Source organism: Sorex fumeus, unplaced genomic scaffold (genome assembly GCF_029834395.1).
Source record: "Sorex fumeus unplaced genomic scaffold, SorFum_2.1 ptg000058l, whole genome shotgun sequence".
In the NCBI taxonomy this organism is placed as follows: Eukaryota; Metazoa; Chordata; class Mammalia; order Eulipotyphla; family Soricidae; genus Sorex; species Sorex fumeus.
This window is the reverse complement of record NW_026606115.1, coordinates 15,543,722-15,565,672: the sequence shown is the minus strand read 5'-3', so window position 1 is coordinate 15,565,672 and position 21,951 is coordinate 15,543,722. Positions and strand designations below refer to the sequence as shown.

General features: G+C 42.5%; 1 protein-coding gene across 1 annotated transcript; it reads right to left on the bottom strand.

The window, feature by feature from the left end:
* Positions 1 to 979: 979 nt before the first annotated feature.
* On the bottom strand, positions 980 to 1,418 carry KCNE5 (potassium voltage-gated channel subfamily E regulatory subunit 5). The gene has a single exon (XM_056125824.1). The coding sequence runs from the start codon at positions 1,416 to 1,418 to the stop codon at positions 993 to 995; it is 426 nt and encodes a 141-aa protein (XP_055981799.1). The 3' UTR covers positions 980 to 992.
* Between the last annotated feature and the right edge of the window lie 20,533 nt (positions 1,419 to 21,951).

The window sequence follows — 21,951 nt, the reverse complement described above, 5'->3', positions numbered from 1 at the left end:
CAAATGCAAATATAATTTTCAAAAGCCCCAAAGGAATCCTTCTCTGTGTTGTACTAGATCTTAAGATTAGGATCCTTGAAAGAAGAGTCTAGGGTTATTGTTTAAACAACCTTTATTACCTCTGACATATCCCAGTTTACAAAGCAAGGAGCATCTGAACTGTTCGGTAGCTAAAGCCATTAATTAACATTGAACCAAGAAATAAAAGGCATTTGGATGTTTGGAAGTAATAGACCCAGCAGGGCTTATAGTCACAGCAGAAGATGGCAAGGCTACTAAAAGTCAATCAAGTTACCTTTGGGATAACAACTGGAGGCAAGAAAACCATACAGATGGGATCACAGGATTCACCCTCTCCTTTGAGGCCCCACCCCTTTCAGTCTCCAATAAATCCATTCTAGCACAGAGTGGTCTTAGAGTCTCGCTAGTTCTCTTCTGAAAATCGGATGAGCAAGAAAGATGGCAGAAGTCATCAATTTCAATGTCTCTATCCCTAAGACAACAGGAAGTTGGAGTTACAGCAGCCCTGGGCAGTGAGGGTGATCTCCTTGGCTCTTCTGAATGACAAGTCCCTGGCAGCCGCCCTGAGAGCAGCTTCCAGTTTGACGGCCCAGCATTCAGACACATTTTATTGCTGCAGTCCGATGCCAAGGGTGAGACGTGATGGATTCAGCTCCAAGCGGCTGCAAAGTGGTGTCAGGGCTGTCTGAAGACAAAAGAGCAGAGGCAGTTTAGTGTAGTTGAGTGTGCAGGGGTTTGGGACCTGAGGCCTGGTATGAGACTGAGGAGGAAGAAAGGCCAGGAGTTGGTAGGGTGGTCCGCCTTCCAAGGCCCTGCAGATGCAGTCCCCAGGCCTCTCCTCAGTGTTGTGGGCCTCAGGGGAGGCTCCAACACTGGAAGGGACTGAAAGGGAAAAGGCCGGCACCGCACCTATGCAGAAGCAAGATGAGAAAAGCAGAGCGAACAAGCAGGGGTGGAGGGTTGCTGTATTTCTAGACCCCCTCCATGCTCTGGGAGAATGCAGGCAGCCCCCCAGGGGCGAGCTGGCGGCCGCCAGAGGCCGGAGAGGCAGCGGCTCTCTCGGCATCCACCAGGGCTCCTCCCAGGGACCACTCGTGCTCCACGTAGGCTGGGGCCGCCTCATTCTTGTCGTCCACGAGCTTGCGAGAACGGTTATACACCAGGATGATCCCCCCGGCCACGCAGACGTAGAAGATCATGATGAGCAGGATGTAGATATAAGAGTCGTCAGCCTTGGCGCTTGTCACCTCGCGGCCCACATAGGGGTCGGGCACCACCCCCATGCCCATGCTCGGGCCGGGGCCTGCGCCCAGGCTGCTGGCGTTGCCCTGGTGGTGCAGCTCTAGCAGCAGACGTCTCAGGAGAGTGCTCAACCGCTGGCTTTCGCTGCAGTTCATGGCTGTCGAGAGACAAGGCGGCTCCAGGGCGCTGATGACCCCAGGTCTGAGGAAGCAAGCGAGCGAAGCGACAACAGCTGAACCCAGCTCACAGGTCGGAGGCTCGGTGGCTGGGGGCGCCCGCAGCCGGGCCTCCTTATCCACTCACCCCCGCTCCTCCTCCCCTTCCCCACCACGCCCCCTCCGGCCCAAGGCCGCCTCTTCCCAAGCTCTGGCTGACTCGCTGCGCTCTGGGGAAAGGGGACAGCTGGTGGGGGAGGAGAAGGGGACAAGGGAGGGGCGCGGCGTTAGAAGGACGGAGGGGGCGGGAGGGGCGGAATGCAGGAGGACCCAGGCCGGCAGAGACTGGGCAGGGCATTTTTCTGGGGCCAAGCCTGAAGCCTGGATAGCAGGAGAAAATTTGTTTCAAATTCTGGCCATCTGCCCCACAGTCCCTGTTTGGGCCCAGATAAAGCATCTTCCGCGCCTCACAGCCCCCAATGCCGTGGAAGAGAAAATTGCTGCCTTCATTCTCAAGCACAAAGACCTTGGCCTGTCTAGCAGGTCCTCCTTCCTTTCTCCAGCAAGAGGAGAGCTTGAGAATTCCACTAATGTCCAGGGCCGATTTGGCGCTTGAATGTCCAGGCACTTTCAAAAAAAAGTTGAAAGCAGATTTGGACTCCCTGGTTGTCTAAAACCATTTCCAATAATCTACCAGCTCCCTTGGAAGCATCCCTACTCTGGTCTCCTCTCACATGTTTAAAGGTACCCAAATCTCTCAGTATGTGAGTGTGTGGTCCAGGAATCTGATGTGATCCCTATTTCCCCTGAGTGAGCATCTTCCCAGAAACAAAATAAAGTTCTTCCGTTAAAGGGGCTCCAGTGATAGTGCAGAGGGTAGGGCGTTTGCCTTGTACTCAGTCGACCCGGGTTCGAATCCCAGCATCCCTTATGATCCCTGGAGCACCGCCAGGAGTAATTTCTGAGTGCGAGTGCTGAGCCAGGAGTAACCCTTGTGCATTACCGGGTGTGACCCAAAAAGAAAAAAAGTTCTCCCGTTAAAACGGCCTTGGGTACATCAGTAATGTGGGGGAGTGGTATAGCTATATATCCAAATTACAACAACCAAACTTTAAAATATGCCAGTCAAGGTGGCATGCTTGGTTGGGGGATAAGGTGAGGGTGGCAAAGGGAACTTAGAAATATTAGTGGAGGGACATTGACACTGGTGATGGGATTGGTTCTAGAACACTAAATATGTAAAACCCAACTATAAATAACTGTAAATCACAGTTCTTTATTTTTTATTTAAAGAACTGTAGTTTGTAAAATTATTGATAGTTGATAATTTACACATAAAATATCACAACATCAGTCCTATGCCGTATTCCAACACCAATCCCACCACTGGCGTCAACTTCCCTCCACCAGTGTTCCCATGCTCCCTCTCGCCCCTCTACCCCACCTGCCACCCTGACAGGTACATTTTGAAGTTCTATGATTGCAGTTTGAATCTCATGTTCTCCGTATTGTTGAGTCTGTGCTTTCGATATCTAGCTATACCACTTCCCCACATCACCAGTTTACCCAAGCCCCCTGTCTCCTATTACCCCCTTTCTCATCTTCTTCCTTACCCCTTCAATTTCTTTCCTTCTCTGTTCTCGTCACCCTTGTACTCTGGGGTCAGGGATCTAAGCACCCACCCTTTATTACAGTACCTTTGTTACAGTACATTTCCTCATTCAGTTATTTTATACACTACAGATAAGTGAGATCACACTGTGTTTCTTTCTTCTAGCTTACTTCACTCAACATGATATCTTCCAATTCCAACCATGTTGTAGCAAATTGCATGATTTTGTTATTTTGCAGCTGTGGAGTATTCCATTGAAATCATGGTTCTTTAATTTAAAATGCTCATGGAACCACTGAAAGATAACTCAATGAACTGAGCACATGCTGGAAGCCTGGGGTTCAATCCCATCACTGCATAGTGAAAGCACCACCAGATGTAACTCTACCAAAAAACAATAGCTAAAGGAAGGGAGAGAGGGAGAGGAGATGAGAAGAAGGGAGGGATGGGTGGAGAGTAGGAAAAAAGGACCAGAAATAAAAGGATCAGGGAAATTACATAGAGAACTTTTGTGGAGGGTACTGTGCCACACCCTGTGGTGGTGCACTGGGCTTACTTCTAGCTCTGTGCTGTGTTCAAGGATTACCTCTAGCTGTGCCTGGGGTACCAATATGTGGTGCTGGGAGTCAAACTTAGGTCAGCCAAGTGCAAAGTAAATGCTGGACTTTCAGGATCATTCAAAGCCCATTAGGCTATACTCTCTACATATCTCAGGACCTGAAAAGTTCCAGTTAAAGAGAATATGTTCTTCTCTCCCCTATCTTATAGTGATGTAGGATGTAGGCACCCTGCTCTGTGCTCACAGAACTTGTAACAATTTTCTGGTTGTGGAGCACCACTTAATCTCAGAGACTTTCTCTTCTCTGGAAATGGGGGGAGAGGAAAAGGCAATAACCCAAAGAACTGTCTGCAGTATGTTAAACTGGAAGCAGCCTGGACTTGATAAAAGAAAGATGCTCAAAGATTTGATTAGTAGACAAGTGGGTAAGGAAAAAGTGAGCCTATGTTGATGTGTTGATCAAATCTGGCTGTAGATATTTGCTGGATAAGAATAGAGGAATGGCCCACATCCAAAAGAACAAAAGCAACCGGTGTTGGCCCGGATGTGGCGAGAAAGGGACCCACCTTCACTGCTGGTGGGAATGCCTACTGGTTCAGCCCTTTTGGAAAACAGTATGGACGATTCTCAAAAAACTAGAAATTGAGCTCCCATTTGACCCAGCAATACCACTCCTGGGAATATATCCCGGAGAGGCAAAAAAGTATATTAAAGCAACATCTGCACTTGTTTGTTCATTGCAGCACTGTTTACAATAGCAAGAATATGGAAAAAATCTGAGTGCCCGAGAACAGATGACTGGTTAAAGAAATTTTGGTACATCTACACAATGGAGTACTATGTAGCTGTTAGAAAGGATGAAGTCATGAAATTTACATACAAGTGGTACTACATGGAAAGTATCATGCTAAGTGAAATGAGTCAGAAAGAGAGGGACAGACATAGAAAGATTGCATTCATCTGGGGAATATAAAGTAACAAAATAGGAGACTCACACCCAAGAATAGCCGAGATAAATACCAGGAGGTTTACTCCATGGCTTGGAGGCCAGCGGTACACTCTAGGGGTAAAGGCAGATCAGATAGAGAAGGGAGCACCAAATAAAGGGTGGTGGGAAGATCTGCCCAGGATGGGAGATGCATACTAAAAGTAGACTATAGACCGAACATGATTGCCACTCAATGCCTCTTTTGTAAACTACAGTACCCAAAAGGATAGAGAGAACAAAAGGGAGTGCCCTGCCACAGAGGTAGGGTGGGATGGGGGGATGTGGGTGGGAGGGATACTGGGATTAGTGGTGGTGGAGAATGGGCACTGGTGGAGGGATGGGTACTCGATCATTGTATAACTGAAACCTAAGCACAAAAATTTGTAAGTCTACAACTGTACCTCATGGTGTTTCACTAATAAAAATTAAAAAAAAGAATAGAGGAATGAATGAAGGGTATGCCTCTATGAATAGCTAAAAAATTCAAGTTACCTGTTCAAGCCTAAACTGTTTGATAGGACAAGAGGGCTGTTAATCTGAAGGTACGATAAACTAAAAAGCAAAGATAGGGCTTGTGAGATAGTACCTTGCATGTGGCTCACTCCAGTTCTATCCCTGTCACTACATGGTTCCCCAAGCACTGCTGGGGATGAACCCTGTGTACAGAACTGTGAGTAGCCCCTGAAAACTGCCTGATATGGCCAATCACCCACCCCCAAAGGGAAAGTGTGCCTCTGCCTCAACTACTCACTAGTCCATAACCCACTCAGGAACTGCAGACGTCTGTTGTTGGGGTGAAATTGGCAACAAACTGTATCCAGGGTCTTAACCACACACAGCCTTGATATGCAGCTTTTATACAAGTCCAGAGTCCACATCACCCTGACTGTGACTCCCTCCTGGTCACCTTGCCTCAATGTTCTCTTCTCAGAGACTTCCAGAGAGAACTATTGAAGTTATTTGGGATCATAAATGTTCAAAACACAGCTAGGGAACTCCTAAAGCAAGACCAAACTGGGTACAGGACTATTATGCGAAAAGTCTATTCTATGTAAAACATACTGAGAAATGTCTACAATTTTTGTTGGGGTATGAAGGGTGGAAGAAACCCTTCTCTGTAACATTAAAGTGATCTTTTAAACTTGAGTTTTCGATCAACCTTACATACATATAAGTTTGTTCCCAACCAATTTCAGAAGGAAAAATTGGAAAATGGCAAAGTAACCAAGTAGCAGAATAAGAATGATACCATTTATATTCTTGCTATTCTCAGTCCCAAAACAATACTCTTACCACTTGGGTAGTATTTAAGAGTTGCTTCCATTTCTCCACTTCTCCCTTCCCTAGAACCTTCCACTAAAACTGCTCTCAGTTGGTCAGTTCACCAATGACCTCCTAGAGTATCTCTGGCTCAATTTGCTTCTTTGACCTGGAGGAATAATTTGATAGCATCAGTCACCCACTCCTTCCTGCAACTCTCCTTCTCTTGGTTCTCATGGCATTATATTCTCAAGTTTCCCTTCTTATCTCTTTGACCCATCATTCTCTGTCTTCTTTGCTGGCTCCTCTTCTTTCTTCCTCCTATTAACCATCGGAATCCCCCAAGACTCAACCCTCAGCTATTCTCTCTTAAGATGCATTTCCTTGGAAAGTGTCTCCTTACACAATTTCACCTATCACCTGACATATATTTAGCCCAATTTGAATCTCTAGCTCTTATTCCTTCTTAGTAATGTCTCTCAGATCCATCCGCTTCTTCCTTTCAGGTTTTATTGCCATGAACTTAATCCAAGCTCTCATTACATCAGGTCAAATATACAAACTGAAAGCTTCCTGGCAGATCTCCCTGTCCACCATCCAATCCAGGATGCTAGGGCTAGAAAAATTCTCCTCAACAAAACTTCTGTCAAGTTGGCTCTAATGTTCAGAAACCCAGAGGGGCTCCCCATTGCTTGCTTAACATACTGTCAACAGCATATACCACTAGTGGCTTACACGTGAGTGTCATCTAATTAACACAAATTGCCATGCATGTGAACAAAGTGCAATCTTCTTTGGTGGCCCTGAAGACATCATCATTGATATTCATTCTGCACTTGAAAATAGCAGGCTCCCAGAGTTCCTCTCCAATACCTTGTGTCTTATGCCTTTTTCATACTCCACTGACTATAGGAAAGCTTTGTTCACACTTTGTTCTTTCAGAAGCTTTACAGCACACTCGTCCTGATGGTGTCCTAACTCATGTTGTAGCATTCAATGCAGAAATCTTGGAAAACATAGAGAGATATGAAGAAAAAAGTGCCCACTTACATGCACACAGGATACATCCTCCACATCATTGTTTTGTTGCCTGTCTTTTTCACTTCACGTATTGTGTGAATTGCTGCCATGTCAATCACTACATTTTTCTAATATCATTCCTGTTGTCTACATACTCTTCAATCTATAAATCTACTATCATATATAGTAATTTCCTAGAAGAGTATGTACTACTTATTTTTTTAAATTTTTATTAGTGAAACACCATGAGTCACTGAGTCACTGACCTCCCGTTGTTCATCGATTTGCTCGAGCGGGCCCAGTAACGTCTCCATTGGAGACTTTGTTGTTACTGTGTTTGGCATATCGAATACATCACGGGGAGCTTGCCAGGCTCTGCCGTGCGGGCAAGATACTCTCGGTAGCTTGCTGGGCTCTCCGAGAGGGGCGGAGGAATCGAACTCGGGCCGGCCATGCAGGCTGCATGCAAGGCAAACGCCCTACCGCTGTGCTATCACTCCAGCCCAGTGAAACACCATGAGTGCACTACTTATTTTTGTGGTTTTGTGATGACAATGGTTTTAATGAATACACACAAGGCTAACTCCATTTCCATTTATACATATAAAAGATGCTCCAAATTATGAACTTACAGAATATTGGCATGGGGTGGGTAATTGTGCAGAAGGGAATAGTAAAGACTGGGGAATTGTAATACAACTTTTTTAGCTATTTGGGTCACACCTGGTGGTGCTCAGGGATTACTCCTGCACTCCAGAATTAATCATGGCAGGGCTAGAAGGACCATATGGGATGCCAGAGATCAAACCTGGGTCAGCTTTATGGAAGTCAGTTGAATTTAACTGAACTAACTCTGGCTAGATGCCAGAGGACAGACACAGATAGTAAACATTAATGGAGTCCAGGATGTTGGCAAAGCTACAATAACTTCGAAGGAAGGGACAAAAGGTTTCATAAAGTACCAACTAGAGTCTGAAAAAGAATCATCTACATATTCATTCAACCAACAAATATATGGGGCTGGAAAAACAGCACAGTGAGTAAAGTGCTTGCCTCGCATGCAAATGATGTGGGATCTACCCCGAGCATCACATATGGTCCCTTGAGCCCTGCCAAAAGTAATCCCTGTTCCAGAGCCAGGAGCATGCCCTGAACACTACTGCTGTACCCCCTCAAACAAAACAAAAACAAATATTCATTTCATGTTACACTTTATAAAACACTGTGCCTGATTCTAGACACACCTGGGTAAACAGGTCACATTAGTAAATGGTCAGTGTCTCTAGAATAGTTACAACCATTTATTTTTGAAAAGGACCAAGGAAGAGGGCTTCAGGAACTGGGGCAAGATGAATAGTAGGCATGAAAACTAGGCAAAATTCTGGTTTGAAAGAATTTTGATGCTGGGCCAAGCTTTAAACACTAGAGTCCAAGGCCTTGTTTTGTTTTGTTTTTCGGCCACATCCAGTGGTGCTCTGGGGCAACTCCTGACTCAGTAATCAGAAGTCGTTCCCAGCAGTGCTCAAGGGACCAGGTGGTAGTGATAATTGAACCAAGGCCAAATATATGTAAAGCCTGCACTTCATCCTATTGAGTTTTCTCTCAAACTCCAATTCATTGTCTAGAAAAGGAAGATACGTGGTCTGTGTTCATTTATTCTCTCTTAGGTTGTAACTCACCCTTAATGCTCCTAGCAATGCCATCTTGATAGTGTGACTATCACAAACCACCTGAGCTCCTTGGTTCCATGGGAATATGTGGAAGATTTAGGGAGTGGGGTTTAATAAAGATCAAATCAGAAATCAGAGATAATAGAAGAGGGAAGTCACTTTCCTTGCATGTATCCACCTCCAGTTCAATCGGTGAACGGTGCCAGGCATGACCCCTGAGCACAGAGCCAAGAGTAAGCTCTGAGCACTTCTAAGTATGGCCAAAAGTCCAAATAAGAAAAAAGTATAAAATATGTGGAATGGACCCTGGAGTATTCAAGGGCCTACGCTAGACTCAGAACTTCTGAGATACCCTAGAATTTCTGGGAGACCGGGGAGGGGGGGTGGGTTTGTCCTGAGGTGACTTCGTATCTAGAGCACATACTATACCATCAAATATGCTCCCTGACCTCATTTATTTATTAATTTATATGTGCCAAAATTAATGCATAAAAGGTAAAGGTAAAGGCCCTCCCGTTGATCGTCGATTTGCTCGAGCGGGCCCAGTAACGTCTCCATTGGAGACTTTGTTGTTACTGTGTCTGGCATATCGAATACTCTCGGTAGCTTGCTGGGCTCTCCGAGAGGCGGGGAGGAATCGGACTCGGGTCGGCCATGTTGGCCGCTTGTAAGGCGAACGCCCTACCCACTGTGCTGGGAAACAATAAAAAGACTTCTCACAAAAGTACGAATAGGGCTTCTATACAACCCAATGATTTCACTTCTTGGTGTCTACCCCCAAAACAAAAAAAATATTAATTTGAGGGCTAGAGAGATAGTAAAATAGGTAAGGTGCTTTGTCTTGCATACTGCTAACTCAGGTTTGACCTGTGAGACCATATATAGTCCCTGAGCAGATGCTCAGGATTGATCCCTGAGCACAGAACCAGATATGAACCGTGAGCAAAACTGAACATGCTCTTTGCCACCAAAAACAAAAATGTTGATTAAAAAATAGGTGCATTCTTAAGTTCATTGCTGTGCTCAGTGCATTAGTCAGGATATGGAAGCAATCAAAATGTCGAACAACATATGAACTGGATTTAAAAAACTGGTATATATACACAATGGAAAACTATGCAGTTTTTTAAATAATGAAATCATAAAGTTCACAGCAACATGGGTGAAACTAGAGGATATTATATTAAGTGAAATAATCAGAGAGAGGAACAAATGCCAGATATTCTAATTCAGCTATGCAATATAGAGAGACAAAACAAGGAACAGACAGTATCAAATGAAGGCAAACATTTGACTTTGGATTATAAAATTTATAGACAATAAAGTTAGGGTGAGGATAAGATACATGAGAGATAACATAGAACAATCATAGATGTTTGTGGGTACATTGGTAGTAGTGAGATGCAGTAACTTTTTACATCTATAACATGAATTTTAAGACAGTAAAAATCTAAAATATTATAATACAAAAAACTGTGCTCTGATTTGAATGTGCTTTACAGTCAATCATGTTTGCTAGTCAAAAATTACCCAACATGTCTTCAATTCCAGATACTTTCTCTCTTTTCAGATTTTAAAAATTATTAGTTTTATTGAGATGTAATTGGTTTATAACATTATGTAAGGTTGAGGCCTACAATGTGTTGATTAGATACATATATATGCTGCAAAATGATTAACACTGCAGTGTTAGCTAACAGCTCTGTGTCACATAATTGCCACTGAATATTATTATACAGATTCTTTCATGGAGTTATGTTTTCCTTTTTCTTGGGTAAATCCTTAGGAGTGGAATTTCTGAGTCATAGGGATTTCTGAGAAACATTCATGAAACCAATAGCCAGAATCTGGAAACAACTGGAGTGGCCAAGGACAGATGACTGGATAAAGAAACTACAAGACATCTCCAAAATGGAATACTATGCAGCCGCCAGGAAAAATAAAGTCATGATTTGCTTATACATGGATGGACATGAAAAGTATCATGCTGAGTGAAATGAGTAAGAGGAAGAGGAAAGACATAGAGTGATAGCACTGATTTGTGGAATATAAAATATAATAAAAGACTAATACCCAAAATCAGTAGAAATGAGGACCAAGAGTACTGGTCCATGATTAGAAACTTGCCACAAGTGATGTTGAGGGGGCAGTTAGTACAGAGAAGGGACCACTATGACAATGAAAATTGGAAATGATTACTCTGGACAAGAACTGAGTGCTGAAAGGAGGTAAAATAATATACATTGTGACCTTTCAATACCTGTGTACAAACTATGATGCCTAAAAAGGAAAAGTGAGAGAGCACAAGAGATAGAAAGTAGAAAAGTGTCTGCCATAGAGTCAAGGTGGGTGGGGGACTGGTTGGAGGTAAACTGGTGACATTGATGGTGGGATTTGTACACTGGTGTAGATATGGGTGTTGGAAAATTGTATGAATGAAACCCAATCATGAACAACTTTGTAACTATGTATCTCACAGTGATTCATTTTTTTAAAAAAGTATTTGTGAAAAACTTCTAGATCTTTTCTCAAAGTAGTTGTATTTTTTTTTAATTAGACACAGTGATTTACAAAGTGGTTTATAAGGGTTTTAGGCATACAATGTTCCCATCTACAATCCCACAACCCCATGACTCATCCACCAATAATCTCAGGTACCCCTTCACCCCCAACCCGAAAAAATACTTTATAATAGCCTTTCAATTTAAAAAAAATTTAAACCGTTTTTATTTAATTAAAGACCCATTATTATTTTTTTTTTTGCTTTTTTGGGTCACACCTGGCAATGCACAGGGGTTCCTCCTGGCTCTGCACTCAGGAGTTACTCCTGGCGGTGTTCAGGGGACCATATGGGATGCTGGGAATCGAACCCGGGTTGGCCGCGTGCAAGGCAAATGCCCTACCGGCTGTGCTATCTCTCCAGCCCCTAAAGACCCATTATTTACAAAGTTATTTGTAGTTGAGTTTTAGGCATATCAAGTTTCAACACCAATCCCACCAACAGTGTCAGCTTCTCTCTATCAGTGTTCACATACTCTATTTCCATCCCTTGAATTCCCAACACATCCACCCCCACCTACCACCTTGAGAGGATCATTAAAATGTTTGATGGTTACAGCTTAACCTCATGTTTTCAGTGTTATTCAGTTTGTTCTTTAGCTACATAACATTACCACTCTCCCACATCACCAGTATGTCTGAAGTCCTGGCCTGTATTTCAAAATTACTTCCCTTTTTCATCTTCTTCATTATTCAACTTGATTTCTATCCTTCTCTGTCCTTCTCTTCCTTGAACTCTGGGGTCAAGAGTGATCTAGGTATCCCCTCTTTACAACATTATATTCCTTCATCCAGTTAGTCTTTATACTTTAGGTAAGTGAGATCATCCTGTGTTTGTCTTTCTTCTAGCTTACTGCACTCAACATGACATGATATCTTCAAGTTCCAACCAAACTGCAGAAAACTGCATTATTTTATCACTCCTTGCAGCTGCATATTATTCCATTTGCATATATACCACATCTTCATAATTTATTAATCTGTCATTTGACACTTGTTAATTTCATACCTTAGCTATAGTGCTAAGTGCAGCAATAAATAAATAATGGTGTGTACATGTCCCTTGGAAGGAATGAATATTTTTAAGACACAAAAGTGAAATTATTGGATCATATGGCAGCTTAATTCTAAGTTTACTGAGGCACTCTAAACTGTTCTCCACAGGGGTTGAACCAGACAACATTCCCACCACTAGCAGTAGACAAGAGTTTTCTTTTCACTATATCCCCACCAACACAGATTGTTCCTGCTGATATATATTTTTGATATGTGACATTTACAATAGTGTGAGATGATAAATCATTGTCATCTAAATTTGGATTTCCTTAATGATAAGTGGTGCTGAGCACTTTTCGTATACCTATTTCCAACAGTCTTCCTCTCAGAAGTTTCTGTTCATTGTCTTTGAATTCTTTTTCCAATTTTTGTGAGTACTTTGTATTGCCTGGATGTCAACCCTTTTTCTGATGTGTTGACAGATAATTAAATGGGGAAAATATTCACATTCAACACATCAGAAAAATATTTATTGTAGCTTAATTATTGTAGTTTGAGCCCCATTCTTTCAGTTTTATGTTTTTATACTCCACTCAGCAATTTATGATAAATCCAATTGCTCGTGATTACATTGCATGTCTCCTTCATTTGGACTTGTATCCATAAAATACATTTTTCTTTATACTTTATGAAAGGACCAATTTTAACTGTGACATGTTACTTAAAATTGACCGTATTTAGCTGGCTGCTTAAAGTACTTCATAGTCTAGATATTGCTAAACATGGTCAAGTTCTAAGTGGTAGCGTTGATTGAAAGCATATGTATGCCAATCAATGTGTTGAGAACTTTACATGCAATCTCAATACTTATAAGAATCTTGTGAAGGGAGCTGTAGCAATAATTCAGCGGGTAGGGTGTTTGCCTTGCACACCACTGACCAGGGTTTGATTCCCAGTATTCCATATGGTCCTGAGGATGTGACCAGATGTGACCCCAAAAGCAAAAAAGAAAAAAATATTGTGAGGGTATGCAGGATAACATTGGTTTGTCCTTTCTGCCTTTTCACAGGGAGTTTGGGTTTATTGGTTACTTCTATCACAGTGTTCCCATTCCTCTATGTTTATCTGTAACCTCTTTCTTTGTGCTCTGCTTCCCCAACTGGTCAGTCACCTTTATCTCCTAATCAGACCCTGTTAACTTGTAAATATTTCTTTTCTCTTCTCCTTAAGTTCTTTGCATAGTTAATTCAGAGCAAACAAATAACAAACACTGCTCTGGGTTCAGGGGGCACTGAAGTTTAGTACAACAAATGAGACTGTTTTATGATTGGAATTGTTTCTTTTTCTATTTCAAATTTTGTATTTTTGTAAAAAGAAAAGGGGGAGATATAGGATAATATTGGTTTGTCCTTTCTCCCTTGCCACATGGAGCTTAGATTTATTGGGTTACTCATATCACAGTGCTCCCATTCCTCTGTGTTTATCTGTAACTTCTTTCTTTGTTCTCTGCTTCTCCAACCGGTCAATCACCTTTATCTCCTAATCAGACCCTGTTAACTTATAAATATTGCTTTTCTCTTCTCCTTAAGTCCTTTGATTAAATAATTCAGAGAAATGTCCTATTTGTGTAGACACAGGAAGACAGTTAAGGCTATGCTTTTGTAATTAGGGAATTAATTCACTCCGAATGATAGTCACTCCTGAGCATCTGTTTTCTCAGCTTAAGCCTCAGTCGCCCTTTCTTCCTAGCACCACAAAAGCAGGGTCCCAACGACAGACTGGATGGACTCAGGGCAAGCTGTGAGCTACCGTGGCATCAAAATGGGCCAGGCCAAAGTGCCATAATGCTTAACTATTATTTAAGAGCATGGTCATGGACAAATTCTGTCATGATCCAAAAAGTAACAACTGAATTAGGACCCTGCTCGCGTGAGGAAAGAGCCACCCTACAAGATCAATGTAACTCTTACTGTGTCCATACAAACTAATATTAGAAAGTAGAATTAAGGTGCTAATTAAGATGTTAATTAAGTTATTGGATTAGGAGAGGTGAAACACCTCTAAATGGTATTTTGCCCTTGAGCGAAGGAGTGCTTGCTTTCAAATGTTGATTGTGCCACTGGGTGGGGTGTGGTGGCTACTCCCAATGTGGGGAGTTGGAGAGAGACCAGAGAGAAGGGAGTTGGAGAGAGACTAGAGAGAGAACAAGGCGGTGAGCGCAGAAAGACTAGCAAGGGGAACAGGAGAAGACAGGACTGAGGGGCTTAGTGAGATTGGGACAGGTGAATGGGGAGAATGGAATAAATAGCAATCGATCATCAACCAGCCTGGCTGCCCTGTTCCCTCCTTTGTGCGTCTGTTGGTGGCATCTACAGGCTAGGACCCAAGACACAGAATGAAGGCGGCGAGAGAGAGAGAGAGCTGCTGGGGCTTTCCCAGTCACCCAGTGATTACACTAGAGTAGGAGCAAGATTACGTACAGAAGATGAGGAAGCCCTGAGAAGTTCAGTAGTACTGTAGCACTGTCCTCCCATTGTTCATTGATTTGCTTGAGCAAGCACCAGTAAGGTCTCACAACAAATTTTGAGACTTTTTGCTACTTTTTTTTGGCATATGGAATACGTCACTGATACCTTGCCAGGCTTTGCCGTGCAGGCGAGATACTCTCGGTAGCTTGCCGGTCTCTCCGAGAGGGATGGAGGAATTGAACCCAGGTCGGCCACGTGCAAGGCAAACTCCCTACCTGCTGTGCTATCGTTCCAGCCCTAGAAGTTCAGTAACTTGCCTAGAGTCACACAGCTCATAGGTAGCTAAACTGAGATTTTCAAAGTCTCCTGAGTTCAATATATTTACTATCACTAAACTTTAATGTTGCTATAGGAAGCTCTTTGCACAGAAGCTATTAGGGGGAAAAACAGCTGGAGTGTTTGAAAGTTTGTGTAATGCTCTAGTTTTTCACCAGAGGAACTTTCCTGAATTCTTCCATTGGTTAATGGCAGAACTATCAGAACCCAAGTGACCAGAATCCACACCAGGAAATTTTTCCACTCCACTTCTAAGCCTAATTCAATGCTTTGGGCAATCCAGATTTTATTTTCAGTTTTAGGGAGGTGATCAAAACCCGAAAATCACTTTGAGAGCCTTGATAGAAATGCATGAATCTGAAAGGATGGAGTAAGGTCAACTTTCCCTTTGGGCCAAAACATACAATTATAAGTTAAATTGTCAAATTTGGGTCAGCTCATGTCTAAACACCGTCCCGAAAATGTTTCTCCCACGCAGTCTTCTCTCACAAGGAAAAGAAAACAATGTGGCTGTTTGAAGTATTGTGTGGGAAGTGGGAAAAGGAGTCCTGCGGGCATTGCGCTCTTGGACTCCCACATCGCCATCTAGTGGAAATACGGTTTTCATTTCTCTCCAGAATGTTTTTCAGCGCAAACACTTGGCTCAGGATACGGGTGAGACTTGCTTCTTGTTGTTATGGACCAAATATTAGAAGCGCAGGGAAGACCCAGACCATTCCAACACGATATGGTAAACTCTCTATTTAGTCAATTAGTAGAACCCAGTGTTTAAAGGTAGTAACTCCAGACTCAGACAAACTTGCTTTTCAATTCTGACTTGGTCATCTACCAACTATGTTACCTTGGAACGAGTAACTCATTGACTCTGTGTTACAGTTTCCTCTTCTGAAAAAATGGGGGAAATAAATTGACTTACTACCGCTGGGAGTAGCAAGTGGCCTTGCCCTTCAACCCCATGAGTATGGCCCCTCTAAAAATAAAAATAAATAAATGTTTACTATAAGATATTGTGGCAAAGATCGAAAACAATAAACTGAACATAGTGCCTTGAACATATGAAGGCTCATTATTTTGGGCTGTGGCTATTTCATCATAAGCACCTAGGGACTCAGAAGGAGGGCACTACTCTTAACCTTAGAGAGTTCAAAGCAGACATCCTTGATAATGAGACACTTGAGAGGTTTGGGTAGGAAAGAACCATTTGGCCACTTTCTCCAAGTGAAAAGCAATAGCTACAACATTTGGGTAAACAGACCAATGGGGTTCAACTCCACTTATCCCTAAATCATAAGGAATGGCACAGCATCCTTTGACTCAGAGGTGCCAATAATTTCAGCGAGAGCCAACAATTTCAGCGAGAGCTTCTGAGCTAGAAGCTGATTTGGACTTTTAGAAATTATTGTAATCATAACTCAGATCATGTGTACTAGGTTCCCAGAGTGGGTAGATAGAAACTGACTTGAAACTAAATGCTAAGAGAAAAATTAAGACCAGTTGTATCAGTTATTACCTGTTCTGTTTTGCATTTCACTTTATTTTATTTTTTAAAATTTAGGTGCCATGGTTTACAAAATTATTCACAGCTGAATTTCAGGACCACAATGTTCCACCACCTATACCACGACTGGTGTCAACTTTTCTCCACCAATGTCCCCAGATCCCTCCCACCCATCAACCTGCCTCCTTTACAGGGATATATTCAAGTTTTTTTATTGTCATATGCTTTCAGTTTTGTTGCCTCTATGTCTCAGATATATGGTAAAATCATATCCTTTCAACACTCGTGTATCCAAGGCCCATTCCCCTGTTCCTGTTAGCTTCCGTTAACCACTTCTTACTTTTTCCATTCAGTTACTTCTCTGTCTACATTAGTTTTGAACTTTGGGGGTAATAATGCTTTATTGTTCCTTTATTCATTCACCATTATGTTGAAGAGGCATGATGGGGCCTGATTCTTTCTCACTACTTTAAAATATGTACAGTTCTGAGCCTTTTTCTCGGTTGCTCATTCAATTATGCTTGGAACCCACCATGACCATGTTCAGCTATAGGCACAACTATCTTTCTGCAAAACCCTAACAAATTGAGGCTATTCCAATTTTGTTCATTCTTCAAGATCTATACTTGTTCACATACTCATTTAAAAAATGGTTTCTTTTAATTTATTGAAATATCACGAGGATTTTATTAGTTTCAAGTGTACCATATAATGAGTTGCATCAGTATATTTTGTTAAATGATCATAAGTTTAGTTAGCATCTGTCACCATATACAGTTACTTTACTTATGATAAGAACTATTAAGATATACTTCCTGGGCTAGAGAGCTAGCCTTGGGGTTAAGGCACTTGGAAGTGACTAATCCCGGTTTGATCTCTGGCACCACATTTCCCCTGAGTACCAACAGGAGTCATCTCTGAGCACAGCGCAGAGCCAGAAGTAAGCCCTAAGTAGTGAATGTGGGTCAAAAACAACAGCAAAAAGATTTACTTCCTTAGCAACTTTTCACCATGCAACACAATGTATACTGCTGATTATTAGATCCCATAACTTAATTACTAAAAGTTTGCATCTTTTGATTCCCTCCATCCCTTTATCTATTTTGTCTCCCCCTACCTGATCCCTACTCCTGGCAAGCACCAATTTGTTCTTTATATCTATGAACATCTTTTTTATATTTCTCATATAAATGAGAATATAATGCCTCTTTTTCTAAATTATTTCACCTAACAAAATGTCACTGAGATTCATCCATTTTGTTGAAAATGGCGACATTTCATTCTTTTTATGACTGTGTAGGATTCTATTGCATATAGCCACCATTATTCAGTTATTCATCAATGAACCCCTAGATTGTTGCCATATTGTTGCAATTATAATGCTCCCGGAAAAGAACAACACAGAGTCTCCTGCCCCCGTGTCTGGTTGTCCTCTCCAGGGCCCCTTGGAGGGGAGCGAGTTGAGTTTCCCTCCCCGCTCCGACCAGGGCTCCGGCAGCCAAAGACCTCCAGAACCAGCCACCACCATGCTGAGACCACTCTCCACACGCATGAAGGTACCGGCAGAGGAAGAAAGGCATGTGGGTCCCGGGGCTGAGATCTCCAAGCCTACTCGGATCGGGGCTGAGCATCCTCCACTCAGATCCTCCAAATTCCAGTAGGCAGGGGTCACACCCACCAACTGGCCCCCTGGCGCCGTATAATCCCATCAGCGGCCAAGACTCAGAGACTATAAAACCCAGCTCCTGGAACCGCGCGGCCACGATATCTTATTATGACATCTTATTACCTCATTCCTACTTTGGACAAACTGGCAGGCTACCTAATGCAACCTGCCCACATGGCAGAGTCTGGCAAACTGCCCGTGGCGTACCCAATATGCCAAATACCAGTAACAATGATGGGTCTCATTCTCCTAACTCTGAAAGAGCCTTGAATATGGCACTTTTTAAAAAATCTCAGGGCTAGGACGAAGGAGACGTTACTGGGGCCTGCTCGAGGCAATCGACGAATAACAGGATGGTCGTGATCGTGATCGTGATAAATAATACTGCAGCAAACATGCAGGCATATACCTCTTTTTAACTTAGTTTTTGCTTTTCCTTTAAATATGTGCTCAGAAGTGGAGTCCATGGATCATAATTTTTAAATATGTATTGGGAGATGTGTCCAGCAGTGCTCAGGGTTCACTCCTGGTGGGACTTGGGATATCATGTGCGGTGCTGGGAATTGATGTTAGGTTGGCTGCATGCCAAAAACCTTAACCAATGTACTATCTCCCCAGCCCCAGAGTCTTAGACATACATGGTTCTGTTCTCTAGACAATTCCAGTGCCTAACCCATCTATAAATATTTGACAGAAAACCCCAAAGTTGGGGCCGGAATTATAGTAAGTGTGTAGGGCATATGCCTTGTATGTGGCCAACCTGGGTTCTATTCCTTGCATCCCATATGGTGTCCTGAGCACTGACAGAGTAATTACTGAGTGCAGAGCCAGTAGTAACCCCTGAGCATCACTTTATGTGCCTCCCCCCCACAAAAATCCCAAAGTTGCGAGAAAATGAAGTCATACTCCAGAGATACGAAGCCCTAAAGCTTTGGGACAATTTGGTTTTTGTTCTCTGAGGGCTAAGAAGATCATTCAAAGGGCTAGAGTACATGCCTGGCCTTCAGAGACCATGAGTTCAGTTTCTTTCTCCGGGTACCTCATGGTCCACTGAGCATTTTCAGAGATATCCCTGGTGAACCCCAGCACCTGGACCAAGGCTGAGCATTAAACTATTCAGCATACACAACAGGATCGAATATAAGTGGGGGTAATCCTTAGATTCCCTGAGTACTTATTGGGCACACCTGAACCCTAAAAATGTAGTTGGGCCAGGAAGATGGCTCAAAATACAGAGTGCCTTCTTTACAATAGCCAGAAACTGGAAGAAACCTGAATGCCCAAGAACAGATGACTGGTTAAAGAAACTTTGGTACATCTACACAATGGAGTACTATGTAGCTCTTAGAAAAGATGAAGTCATGAAATTTACATACAAATGGTACAATATGGAAAGTATCATGCTAAGCGAAATGAGTCAGAAAGAGAGGGATAGACATAGAAAGATTGCATTCATCTGGGGGATATAAAGTAACAAAGTATGAGATTAATACCCAAGAATAGCTGAGATCAGCACCAGGAGGATTACTCCATAGCTTAGAGGCCAGCCGGGCATTCTAGGGGAAAGGGCAGCTCAGATAGAGAAGGGAGCACCAAATAAAGGATGTTTGGAGGATCCTCCCAGGAGGGGAGATGCATGTCGAAAGTAGACTATGGACTGAACATGTTTGCCACTCAATGCCTCTTTTGCAGACCACAACACCCAAAAGGAGAGAGAGAACACAGGGGATTGCCCTGCCACAGAGACAGGGGGGATGGGGGGATGGGGGTGGGAGGGATATTATCCATGGTGGTGGAAAATGGGCACTGGTGGAGGGATGGGTATCTGATCATTGTATAATTGAAACCAAAGCACAAAAAATTGTAAATCTACAACTTAAAAAAAATAAAATAAAATAAAGGGAAAAAAAAAACAAAATACAGAGTGCCTATCTTGTGTGCATGAGGTACTGCGTTTGATCCCCAACACTGCATGGTCCCTCAAACAGCATCAGGTATAACAGTGGTAGCCCATGAGCACCATAGGGGAGACCCCAAAATTGTGATTATTTTTCTTCTCTCTGAAAAATTAAAAGCCGGGGCTGGATCGATAGCACAGCAGGTAGGGCATTTGCCTTGCACGATGCCAACCTGGGTTCGATTCCTAGCATCCCATATGGTCCCCTGAGTACCTTCAGGAGTAATTCCTGAGTGCAGAGCCAGGAGTAACCCCTGTGCATCACCAGTTGTGACCAAAAAAACAAAAAAAAAATTAAAAGCCAACCAAGATACCCCCAACCACACGAGATTCTTGTGAGAGAGTTTGTATCAGACACAGAAGGCAAAAATTTAAAAGCAAAGAGTTCAGTGGACTATTTGTTGAACTGGTTCATGACTCCTGCTAAAATAAAATAGAAGATCCCATATTCTTTCCTTTTCTTGGTTCTCCTGTGAAAGACTAATAATTTCTGATGAAATGCAGATATGGTTAAGAAATTATGTGATGATTTTTAAATCATCTCTGTATTGCTCCTGCAAATGTTTTCCTATATTGGTTGGGGAGTTGCTTGGACTGTACCCAGATATGTTCTAGGATCATTCAGGTCCTAATTTTGGGGGGACATATGTGGTGCCAGTCATCAAACCCAGGTTGTCTACATGCAAAACAAAAAGTGTTTTAAAACTTCTGTTTGCTGCTTCACCATCCCATGTTAAAACCTACCTTTGGCTAACATCAGCTAACATCATGTGGCCTACTCCAAAATGGAAAGCAGACCCTTACTTCCCTTTCTGGCTAGGTCTCAGCAACCTCCACACCCAACTTGTGCCATATTAATGGGTAAGCCACATAGATTCTTTGTTTTCCTTAAAATTTTTATTAGTGAAACACCATGAGGTACAGTTGTAGACTTACAAATTTTTGTGCTTGGGTTTCAGTTATACAGTGATCAAGTACCCATCCCTCCACCAGTGTCCATTCTCCACCACCACTGATCCCAGTATCCCTCCCACCCACCACTACCCCCCATCCCCCCACCTCTGTGGCAGGGCATTCCTTTTTGTTATCTCTCTCCTTTTGAGTGCTGTGGTTTGCAAATGAGACATTGAGTAGCAATCATGTTCGGTCTATAGTCTACTCTCATCACACATCTCCTATCCTGAGAGGAACCTCCAACACCCTTTATTTGGTGCTCCCTTCTCTACTTGAGCTGCCTTTTCCCCTAGCATGTGCATTAGCCACATAGATTCTAAGACCAATAGATGTACTCATCAAAGTACATGCTTCTCACAGTTATATTAGATGAAGATGGGCAGAGAATGAAGAGAGAAACCCCCAGCCTAATCTTTCAGAATCTTCCAAGGTGTCTAACTACAAAGACTCACCTCTAGTATAGTAAGAACATTAGAAAACCAATGGATAAAACACAGGGAAATGCACCAAATTCAGTGAACAAAAACAATATCACCAAAAGCAGAAACAATACCAGTCACCTCACAAATCCTCAGATAATGATGAGAATGTTTAATGAAGTCAAAAAAATGATGGCACAGGTAGTCAGCAAAGCACAAGAAAGTAGAAGAGTCAAAACAAGAAATGTATTACAAGCAGAAATGATAGAAATGAAGAGCATAGTAGGTGACATAAAAACTCAATATAGATTCTGAACAGCAGAATAACGTATCTGAGCAAAAGATCAAAGAGCTACAAGATGAAAAGGATGAATCTGCTGAAGGTGGAAAATAGTCTGAAAAGAAATGAATACATAACAGAGAATTATGGAATGAATTCAAGAGGAGCAATATAAGAATCACTGGAGTCCCTGAAAAACAGGAAGCTGAATTTGATTAATAAACAATAATGAAATCATCAATAACAATTTCCCAGAGTTGAGATTATAGACACTGAGATCCAAGAGGTGTG

Bases quoted from the DNA above. Each gene is read 5' to 3' on its own strand.
- KCNE5 (XM_056125824.1), bottom strand. From the start codon at position 1,418: ATGAACTGCAGCGAAAGCCAGCGGTTGAGCACTCTCCTGAGACGTCTG.